We start from the raw sequence: 11206 nt of genomic DNA, 5'->3' as shown, positions 1-11206 counted from the left end.
TTCTTAGCCCTACTTTTTAAGATTAAGATAGAAAGCCCTGCCTTTGTCCCTTTGACTGAAATCGTCGAAGTCTCGCTTTCATTCAAAAAGAGCAAAAAAGTCACGGATTTTGTCAAAATTTCCAAAAAGTAATGTTTCACACCAAAAAATTGCTAAAAGTTGTTACTTGTTTGCAACAAAACTTCAACTGTCTCACTTTTTTCCACCAAAAATTTCCAAAACGTCTTGCCTTTTGTCTAAATTATCAATCTCGCTTTTTGCCAACATTTTCCAAAAAAAATTTTTGCAAAAATTTGCAAAAATTTTCGTTTTTTAATAAAATCTGCAAAAAGGTTTCACTTTTTAGACAGAAATTTCCAGAAAGTCTCACTTGTCACAAATTGACAAAAATTTTCTTTTTTTTATCAAATTGCTAAAAAAATTTGCTTTTTTACCTAAAAATACCAAAAATTATCTAGAAGTCTCACTTTTTAGTTGAAAATTGTCGCTTTTTTTGCAAAAATTTCGAACAGTTTTAATTTTTTTCAATAATTGCTTTGAAGTTGCCCTTTTTTTTAAACAAAAGGCTCTGCCTTTTACTGCTAAACTTATCATAGTTTTGCTTTTTTTTCAAAAATTCCAGAAAATTCTCACTCTTGTGTCAAATATTTCAAAAAGTCTTGCTTTTTGCTATAATTGTTGAAGTCTCAAATTCTCAATCAAGTTTAATAATTATTAGGTGTTAATTGGTCAAATATAAATGTTCAGATTTTTTTTTTTCGCATTCAATATTTTTCTGACGTCGTAACTTTTTTCGTTACAAAAAAAGAAAAAAAAGATATGCATAGCCTATATTGTATCCTGTCATCATTCTACAGGATGTTCAATGGATCAACCAACTTCCGCAGATGATGAAAAAAAATTCCAACACGACCCTGATATAGATTCTCGTGAAATTCTAAATTATCCAAATTATTCGAACTACCTATTTCAATGTTGAATTTATGTATTATTTTTTTAAAATTTTATAATGACAGCATACCTCTTTATTATAGACAATTTTCATGATTTTTTAAATTTTTTTACTTTACTCGTAGTACCTACCGTTTCAAATAATTTTTTCAGTATTTTGAAATGTTATAAGTATACCTGATGCCTGATTCCATCGTACTCGTATTTGAATGTTGGTAAATAAAAAAAAATTATGCCCAAGAATTTGTTTGCATTTTTTATGAAGTTTCCTGCAATTTTATCTAAAGTAGGTAAGGTATGGGTAATTTTTATGTATTTTCCTAAATAATTAAATTTTTAAACAATTTTCACAACATTTCAAACGTGTTAATTGATATGTATTTTAAAACAACTTTTCACAGTGTTCAATCAACTTTTACGTGGTTTTGAAGCAACTAATATTATATTTTAAGGCTTTTTCACAATCTTCCATCAATTTTTATGGCATTTTAATAATCCTTTAAACATATGTAAAGGTAAAATATTTCAACGATGTCTTTTTTTTCTGGTTATTTTTGCATGTGTGTTTGGGTATTCTTTTTGTTGCACGAGCTGGAGTGAGCGAGAAGGTGACGTCGTCGAGACATGGACCCTCTCTCCCCTTCGTCGTGTGTGCAGGGTGGTTGGCTATCCAATCACGAGCTAGCGGCATCCGCCGTCCATCTCCGCGAGGACAGGGGATGCTGGCTAGGGATGTGACTGGTTTCGCATACTAACTTTCTCAGTATTGTGAAAGTTATCTGCGGAACCAGTGCACTGACGATTTGTGGTAGCTGCCTCCTCTGCGGAATATTATTGGGTGAGTTTAACTTGGGTATTAAGTTTTCTCACAGAGTACCTCGTGTACTTACTATTTCAACGTAATTATATTGTGTTTGCTTGATCTTTTCGCGCTTATATCATCTCGTGGGTTGTTGTGGTGTGTTCGCTATGCAGGGCCTGGGGTCCAGGCGACAATGCGGCACACAGCCTGATGATACAACGTGTATCTGGCGAGGGAGCTCTGTAGCTGGTCCAGGGGGCCGGGGTCCAGTGTCCCTATGCAACAACCACACTGGCTGTCATGGTGGGTCAGCTGCCTAGCCTAAACAGCAGTGGGATCGCGGGGAATCCAGATCTCGAGATGGACTGCTTTTTAATTAATAAAATGTGGCAAAAGGGGTATTTTTGCGTGTTGATTTACGATGGTACTCAGATGCGTGTATTTTTTTTTATTACAGATGTGTCGTCGTAAGCTGCAGTCCTACCCACCACCCGCTCCTGACCTATTTTCAACCTTTTATTTAAAGTTTAAGATGTAATTAGTTCGATGAAATTTGTAGCATAAATATTGCTAGCCTAAATCTTCTTTTTTTTTTGGTTTCGACCTCGTATTATTTTACACATAGATATTCAATGATATTCTATAATTGTAATAGCAGTCATAAATTTTTAATGAAGTTTACAATATTTTCAATTTTTTTTCGACTCTGGGTCATGGCACGTTTCAACAATTCTTCAAGAAATCAAGATGTTACTAAATGATGAAAGTTACTATACTCCTCCCTTTTTTTTGGATGCAGTTTTGAAAAAGATTTTCAAAATGAATGTTTCCTACATTGGGCAAAACAATTTTCAAATCAAAATAATTTTTTTTTCACAAAATTAGATTTTTAGTATAAAAAAAAAAGTTGAAAATTTAGTGTCAGCAACTGTTGACTGTAATTTGGTAGGAGAAAAAATATAGTAAAATTGCTGAATTTTGAAACATAAATTATTACCTTAGCTCCTCACTTGTATGTAATTCAATGTTCAAACCCCCTTCTTCGACTCTAAAAACCGTAGGTAGGTCTGGGTACTTGTGCATTAATGCAAGTACATGACACCTATTTCCTTCCCTAATTCCGTTCAAACCCGAGTCCTGAAACCACTTCACCTCAATCGACCACTTTATATTATTATCTGTGAATTCAGAAAGTTTGCAGCTTTCGTAATACCAACGTATGTACACTCGTTATGAGTAGGTATGATAATATACCTTACGAGTAAAATAACCAGCAATGCTCTCGAACATCTACACTAATGGAATTGTTTACACGAATGATGTAATTGATATACTTTCCATGTTCGATTGATCGTCGTCATAATAATCGTTGATGGATTCTAATGATGCAATAATACGATATAAGTTATTTTACCTTTTGATACCGCAACAATGATTATTTTCACTTTGTGATTACTCACCTGAAACAAAAATAATGAATATTGATGTAAATATATTTTCAGGTTTGGATACTCGTATTATACCTTATATCTAGTAGATACCTATTACTAGAACAGAGGAGGACTGGTTGAGATGTGGCCGTGAAGAGAAAATATACAGAAGGGCAATGTAAATAAGAACTCAGTTGGATCCACAACTTTTTATGAATTTTTCAGACTTATTTCTCCACCACCAGAAATGAGGCGCTAAGCTACGAAAAATTATGACTCGGGACTAGGTAAATACGCTAGGTAAGCATAAGCACAGCAGTAAAAAAAAAATGGCAAAACTTCGAAACGAATATTACGAGCTCGAACTAGTCGTGTTGTGGATATAAGCCAGGAAATCGCGTAACATCCAACGAAATTAATTACTAAACTTCGAAATCGTATTCTGCCAATGATCACGAGTACACGGTGTCTGATTGTGGCGCGAATTGAAGTCACGAGATTGTACAGAAGTCACGAATGTGTTAACAACGCTGCAGTTTAGGGAAGGTATTATTTTTTTTTCACCGAAGAAAGGTTTGATTTTAAACCACCATAACCGTAAAGCTCTGCGTAGGTATTTATCACCAGATGACTTGATATGTGGAAGCTGCTAAGCTATAATTTCTATACCATCGAGTTATAAATTCAAATCGGAGGAGTCGAGCAAGAGTGCAAAAAAAAAGGAAGAAAGATGACCGCAAATTATAACGACATCGTGTTGGGAGGATGTTTTTCCATAACGTATGGCGAAGGGAACCTGGCGACAATTCAAAATCGTTCAAAATGTTCGAAGGCGAAAGAATATTATAGCCGAGTAAGTTATCGAAATTTTGTATCTTTTTCAAACACTCATTCGTATGTATATTATAGAGGTGTATAAATTTACCTATGTGTAGGTGGACAATGCAAGTGACCGCGGTGCTGTATCGAGAAAACTAGACCGGTCTGTATGGAGAAGATCGCTATATACTTTGTATATCTATAGGTATTATATGTGAGGTGAGTAATACGAGCAAAAAGCGGAGAATATTTCTATAGAAAGTCGCGAGCGAGCGAAAAAAAATGTGGTAATTTATCGTCGTGTTGTGGCAAAATGGCGGAAGTGAATTAATAGTATTTACGGTACGGAATGATTCGATCGATAAGTTAGCTAAGTCCGACATAAGGAGTGAATTTTTTATTTGTCGGGTTTACGAGCAGAAAGTTGGTACATCTGCGGAGCATCGTGTGGCTAAAGCACGAGTTTGAAAAATCATAATATACTCGAGCGATGAAAACGTAGGTAGAGATATTAAATAGATAGGTAGAGGTATAGGTGAAGGTATATTGCGTTTAATCGACTAAATTGAGTACCGTAAGTTCGGGTAACTCGAGACAATTTTCACCTTTGAGGATTCAAATTTTTTTATGTACCTAATAGGTGTACAGGTACCCAATCGATCAAAATTATTCATTCAAGCGTGGAAAGATAGAAGAGTATCTGTACTTCAAATATCAATGCTCAAAAAATTTTCTCTACTCCACTTATCTCTTCTATTTTAATAGCACTTATTATTTATGTACTAGTGTTTAAAGTTTAAAGGTAAAGACTGTTCCAAGTTACACTTTTGAAGAAGAAACAACCAGGACGTCGTCTTAATGAAATCGGATGCTGGAAAATGTTAGTAATATCGTTCTCCTATAGGTCCTTGTAGGTGGTAAAGTGAATAGGTATACGAAGAAACTGAGGCGAAAGTACACACAAACGCACACATACACTATGGAAAGTTTTAATTATTTGAACCGCTCGTTCGACGTGCGACTGCGAAAACAAGCGGTAATAACGAATTTAGAAATGTAATTAAAGACTACATTGTGCCAGGAGGCGTTCTGTCCCGCAAAATCGATGCCGGTAATTTTTTTTAATGCGCCGAATAACGAACGCGGTTACGCAACCCCTCTCACCCTTATCCATCACGACGACATTTTCTCACCCAAGTACTTACGCGACCAGTAAAAAAAAAAAAGGCTAGCTAAGTATTTTTCGGAAAAAGGGAGAGGAAAAAAAGGAAGCGAATTCGATTTACCATATCTAATTAATATGCATTAATTTTCGACTAAAACAACTTGTAAAATTTAATTATCACTTTGTATCGTTCTAAAACGTTTTCCTCTTTAAAGGGGAAATAGCGTTGCGAAGTGTTCGCTTTAATCGAGCTGTATTGTAAAGTTACTCTATAAATACTTGCTTTCAGTTCGCTGTACTGTACGCCCTATATCACTCTGTGTGTCTTTGTTTACCTCTCTTCGGTATCTGTACCTGCTCTCTTCTCTTTATCGAATTCGTCGCCGCGCCGCCGTACCTACGTACTAATTACGTTGGCAAGCTGAGAAAAAGTTTGCGTTGAGCGAATAAAATTATGGAAAATGCAGCTCTTGTACGAAGTGCCGAGTTAGTAAACTTGTTCCGAACTAAGTTAAAGATATGAATTTGAAAAGCGTACAACTTTGCTAAGTTCTCTCAAAGTGGTGAAAGATGATGCATTTCTGAAAAGCCAGGTGTATCGTGGTTGGTTGGTAGGTACTCTTGTGTGTTTTGTTCCGAGAAAGCTCTCGAGAGACGTAGGTACCGAGTTGGTGTTCTTTTTTTTTCTTGAGTCGATTATTGTAGTACGACAATGGACGAATTAAGGAGTTTGAATTTTCTTTTTGTTGAATTTTTATCATTTTATCAGTTGATTGAGTGAAAATGTAGATGTGAAAAAGGTACCTAGGTCCTACAAACCTGGGTATTGAAAATTTTCCGATTTGCTAAGATTTGCTCATTTTTCTGTGTTAAGTGCACGTCAATAAAAGTGATATGTACCGATAACCCTAAGTACATATTTGAATCAAAAGTTATAGAAAATAATTAGGTACACTTGAAAAAATGGTTATTAAACGTCTTAATTGGTATATTGATTCCTCAAACTCTCTTAGCATTTATCAAAGTGGTTTCAGAAAGAAAAGATCTACCCTAGACCACCTCTTTAGTCTCCAAAAAGAAATTAGTTCAGCCTTCCAGAATAAAGAAAGTGTTCTTGAGAAGGCATTTGATAAAGCCTGGCGTTATAAAATTCTCCAAAAATTACATTCCATTGGAATTAGAGGACATTTGGCCTACTTTATTCAGAATTTCTTAACAAACCGTACTTTTAGAGTGAGAGTTAACAATATGTACATACTCAGAATTTTTTGAAATTGAAAATGGAGTCCCCCAAGGTTCAGTTCTTAGCACAGTTTTATTCATACTTTTGATTGATGACATTTCCAATGTTGTTTCTAGACCCATTTCTCTGAGAATCTTTGCTGATGATATAAACATTTCCTTTCGTTCAAATAATATTCATCTAGCTCTTCAAGTAATCCCAGAAACCGTTGAAAATATTGAATCATGGGCAGATTCTAATGGTCTAACCTTCTCAGAGTCAAAAACCCACTGTATACTTTTCACCAAAAAAATAAGATTCCTCCAGATCTCATTCTCAACTTCAAAGGACACTCTTTAGAATTCAAAACCACTACTAAATTTCTTGGCTTAACTTTTGATAGGAAATCAAATTGGACTCCTCATTTCCTAAAAGTAAAATCAGATCTCATAAAACGCCTAAATCTGCTGAAAATACTTAATCAAAAATACTAAGTATAATCCATCCCACAAACTATTATTTCACTTGTAAAAATCTCTAATTCGCAGTAAAATTGAATATGGAAGCCCATGTTTTGCGAATATCTCAAATAAGATTTCTAATTTTCTAATATCTAAAAAACAATTCAAAATTCAGCCCTAAGGATCTGTATAGGAGCCCTCTATTCCTCTCCAATAGATAGCATTTATTGTGAAGCAGCAGAATTACCCCCCCCCTCCAGATTTTAGAAGAACTCTTATAACAAACAAATTCATCTCAAATGCATCCACCAACCCTTCCCATCCACTCCAAAACTCAATCAACCCACCCAACCCACAACATTTTGATCATAATATAGAAGGACCCATTTCTAATTTCATCACAATGTTGAACGATCTTCAAATCAATCCTAAAACACTCATCCAAAAACCAATATTATATCCCCCTTGGCTCCTCAAACCTCCTCAACTCAATACACAACTTATTAACTACTCAAAAAATAGCCACTCTCCACTAGTAATACAACAAAACTATCTTGAACTCTTATCAGAATACAACAAATTCAATCTCTGCTTTACAGATGGATCAAAAATACCAACACTTCATTCAGGGTATGCCTACTCTATTAATGATAAAATTTCAAATTTTAAAATCCATAACTGCTCTTCAATCTACACTGCCGAACTCACTGCTATTTTCCACTGCCTCTGTGATATACTCACATATGAATCAGAAAATGACTCTTTCCACTAACTGCTATCCAAAATCTATTTTCTGACCACCCCCTAATTCAAAATATTCATAAAACTCTATTTGATTTACAAAATTCAAACTACTCCATCCAGTTTATGTATTTACCCAGCCATGTTGGAATCACAGGAAATGAAATTGTAGATGAAAATGCAAAATCTGCCACTACTCTTTCTCCTCTCACATTTATCACAGCTGACGACCTTAAATCTATCTTCACCCAAAACACACTTAAGAAATGGCAAAACTTTTGGTCCCTCCAAACATCAAACAAGCTCTTTCATCACAAAAAAAACTACTCAGCCTAGGAAAAACCTATCTCAACTAAATAGACTTGAAGAAATCATTATAACCAGATTGAGAATTGGCCACACAAAAATCACCCACAATCACTTCTATGAAAAGGCCCCAAAACCCACATGCCTGCAGTTCTGCCTGTCAGAAGTCAGAACTTATATCTGTCCAACACTTACTATTTCACTGACCCTCCTTACATCAGCGCAGACTATCCCTAAAAATAGATGAAAGATCCCTATTCATATCAGACAACCCTTCCGAAATAAAAAAATTCTTAGACCTAATTGAAAAATTTGACCTTACCAACTCGATTTAAATCTCACACGACGGGTGTAATTGTAATAATCAAGCAAGCACCAGAAAAAAAAATCCAATCTCTTTCCAAAGGAGAGTGATTGGATCTTATCCAATTAGGGAACTAATCCAATCTGAAAATATCTGATGTGATTAATACGTTCAAAACTTTGATATGATTGGATCTGAAGTTCAGAGCTTATATCTAATTTTCATTGAGATTCTTGACTTTTTTATAGGATTCTGCTGCTGTTTTTTCGGTAAGGATAAGGATTTCAAGTTTTTTTTCATGAATCTATGCTAATTGCGTAGCCATTGGCTATAAATATTCAATCATCTGGTTTCTGGCAGAATTTGAATTTGGAAAAAATAAAAAGACGAAGAAAATCAAAAACCAAAAACTATTCAAAAACATAACACTCATGATAACAGACAAAAAAAAAACAAAAAATATAAAAAATAAAAAATTGTTGGATATTCGGAAGCTTTCGAAAATGTTCGGCTCTGATCGTAATCTTTTGATCTCCCGATGATTCAACAACTTGTTGCGTCACGTGGTGAGGTGATTGATGCTTCGCTGTCTTATCTCATTTGCATTGCATTTTTGCAGTTATTGTTCATTTTGTGTTTAAATTAATTATCGTCTAATCTAATTATACGTGATTTTTAAATAATGGAATACTGTTGTGTAAGTGTGCACCTACTCTTCGTAAAGGTACGAAATATTGTGAGTAAAATATTCGAAGAATAATCATAGCTAGACCTGTGAACCCTATTCAAATGTAAACACGATTCCCTCCAACTTTCAGTATATTTTACTCAAGTTGGTTTAAGTTCTTGATCGAATCATATAGGTACGTTGAATCAAACTTCATCGTGTATAGAATTTAGTTTTAATTAATTTAATGTTATTTTAGTTTTGTATTCGTCATCTCATATATGTATGTACAATTCAACAGTAATTTGAACGTGTTTGGTGTTTGTTTCTGCTTGTGTAGGTGTAAAAGAGAAGTATAAGAAACTCAACGAAACAGAATATCAGAATATTTCACATGGTTGTAGTAATAATTATCAAGTAGTATCTTTACGTCGTATACTTATACGATTGTAACTAGTAAAAATGTTACGTTAACTGGATATCAAACGCTGGAACTAGTCAACCGTAAACGTATAATTGACGGTACGTATGAGAACGATGGTAAACCACGGTAAAGCAAAGCTGGTTGTTATAAGGCGACTAATACATTAAACGAGAAATACGTACTAGAGAATGGTTTTGCATATAAAAAGCATTTCGTACGTATACTGGAACTTATGTAAGTATAAGTACGTAAATGTAGTAAGTACATTAGAAGTATAAGTTTAAAGAACCCACCAGCACAGCGTAGTAAAAGTTACAACTCGACAATAATCACCGCACCGTTGTAAGTACGGTAATTAAAAAGTTTTTATAAACCGAGTGACTTTGGCGAAGGATTATGATATGTTATACCGGTTCGTAAAGAGTATAAGTAAAGATATGAGACGACGATGAGAAGCAGGGATGAGCAATGACGACGATACGTCTGCTTTGCCATTTGTAATCAATATGCGATGATTGAAATGAGATCGTGTGGTAAGTACGGTACCTCTATACGTACCGAGTATATACGGTTTTTTAATATATATATTTTTTTTATCAGATCGAGTCGATGTTGTTGACCCGGGCGCGGTATCGCGAATCGCAAATATACCGCTAGTGTACATGAAAGACTAAAAGAGTAACAACTGACACAGTTTTACGCAGTCGTTGACCCTCAAAGCGAAGGACAAATGAGACGAAAACAAAACATCGAAACGAAATGAAATGAAAAAAAGAACTTCGATGCAAATGTGACTCGATAACGACAACGACAACGACGACTGCGACAAACAGAACAGAATAATCGTAGTTTGCCGGTGTTGTGTTTAATGATATGGCATTTTTCAACGATACCATCGCACGTACGTATATAGCCGGATTGAAAATTACCTTTGATGGTTCCTAGCCCGTTGTAATGCTCTTCTTCGGATTGATTACCGTTATCGTGTAACTCTCGACGGTACTGGTCGACTTTATCGTCTAGGAAATCTTCATCTGTGTTTAGAAATTCGTCGCAATCCCACATTTCCAAACGCGCTGGTTTGTATGGATTTTTACGATGATTAAACGGTACTCGTTTACTTAAAAGGTTGATGTACCGTTCTGTCTCTTGTGTTTGTGTGATGTAGATGTAGGTATAGGTTGGATGGACGATGGCGATGATGATGATGGTGGTGTCGTATCACACGAAATCAATCATATTCGATGCATAAAAATATAATATACGAGCAAACAAAGGTCGCGAACATGAAAACATCTCGATTTGACGACGAAGGCAGACACAGACAGCGGCGGCAGCGGCCACGCACACATATGCACTTACACAAGTAGGTATAATACAAGAAATTTTTCGTCATCGGTATAGACGGTTGGCCGGTCGACGACGTATCCATCGGACGCGCACACACACATACACCAAGTCCGAACACGATTACCGCACAACTTGGAGACTTGGGACTTCGATTACTCTACGTTAATCTAAATCCGCGTAAATTCATAGAACTAAAACTAGAAATCACGAAACACTGGTGCTGGTGGTTACGCTGGCTTGACATGTCTCTGTGTGTTGTAGGGTTCTACGATTTAGAGAAGGGAGAGTGTGCTCGGTGTTACTAATGAACTGAAACGGAAATTATAATTATTCGTGTGACGATCGCGTATACGTTGTATTACGATATAACGCACGCGATCCGGTTTATACGCGTACAACGACGTTCGAAAAGAAGACCAAGAGTGAGAGAGGAGAGAAAAAAAAGCAAAATATTCTTCACGAAGAGAAGTACATAGAAAAAAACCACAGTAGTAGGTACCTATATCGATATAGAGTATTCGTTCTTTTAAAAGCGCGTCTTGTTTACTTTCTGCGTTCGTGTAT

The 11206-nt window shown here is 35.5% G+C and overlaps 1 protein-coding gene across 2 annotated transcripts in view; it reads right to left on the bottom strand.

Moving 5' to 3' along the window:
• Positions 1-11206, bottom strand: part of Hr3 (Hormone receptor 3) — a 140307-nt gene that overhangs the window by 93682 nt on the left and 35419 nt on the right. The window contains exon 1 of one of the 2 annotated variants that reach the window (XM_065360964.1): positions 10222-10841. The exons of the other annotated variant lie outside the window; for it this stretch is intronic. Within the exon in view, the coding sequence (XP_065217036.1) occupies positions 10222-10357 (136 nt within the window). The 5' untranslated portion in view covers positions 10358-10841. Of the gene's footprint in view, positions 1-10221; positions 10842-11206 lie in introns of those variants that run through there. 2 annotated transcript variants of the gene reach the window in all.

The sequence above is a fragment of the Planococcus citri genome, chromosome 4 (genome assembly GCF_950023065.1).
Source record: "Planococcus citri chromosome 4, ihPlaCitr1.1, whole genome shotgun sequence".
Taxonomy (NCBI): domain Eukaryota; kingdom Metazoa; phylum Arthropoda; class Insecta; order Hemiptera; family Pseudococcidae; genus Planococcus; species Planococcus citri.
This window is presented reverse-complemented; position numbering and strand designations above follow the sequence as displayed.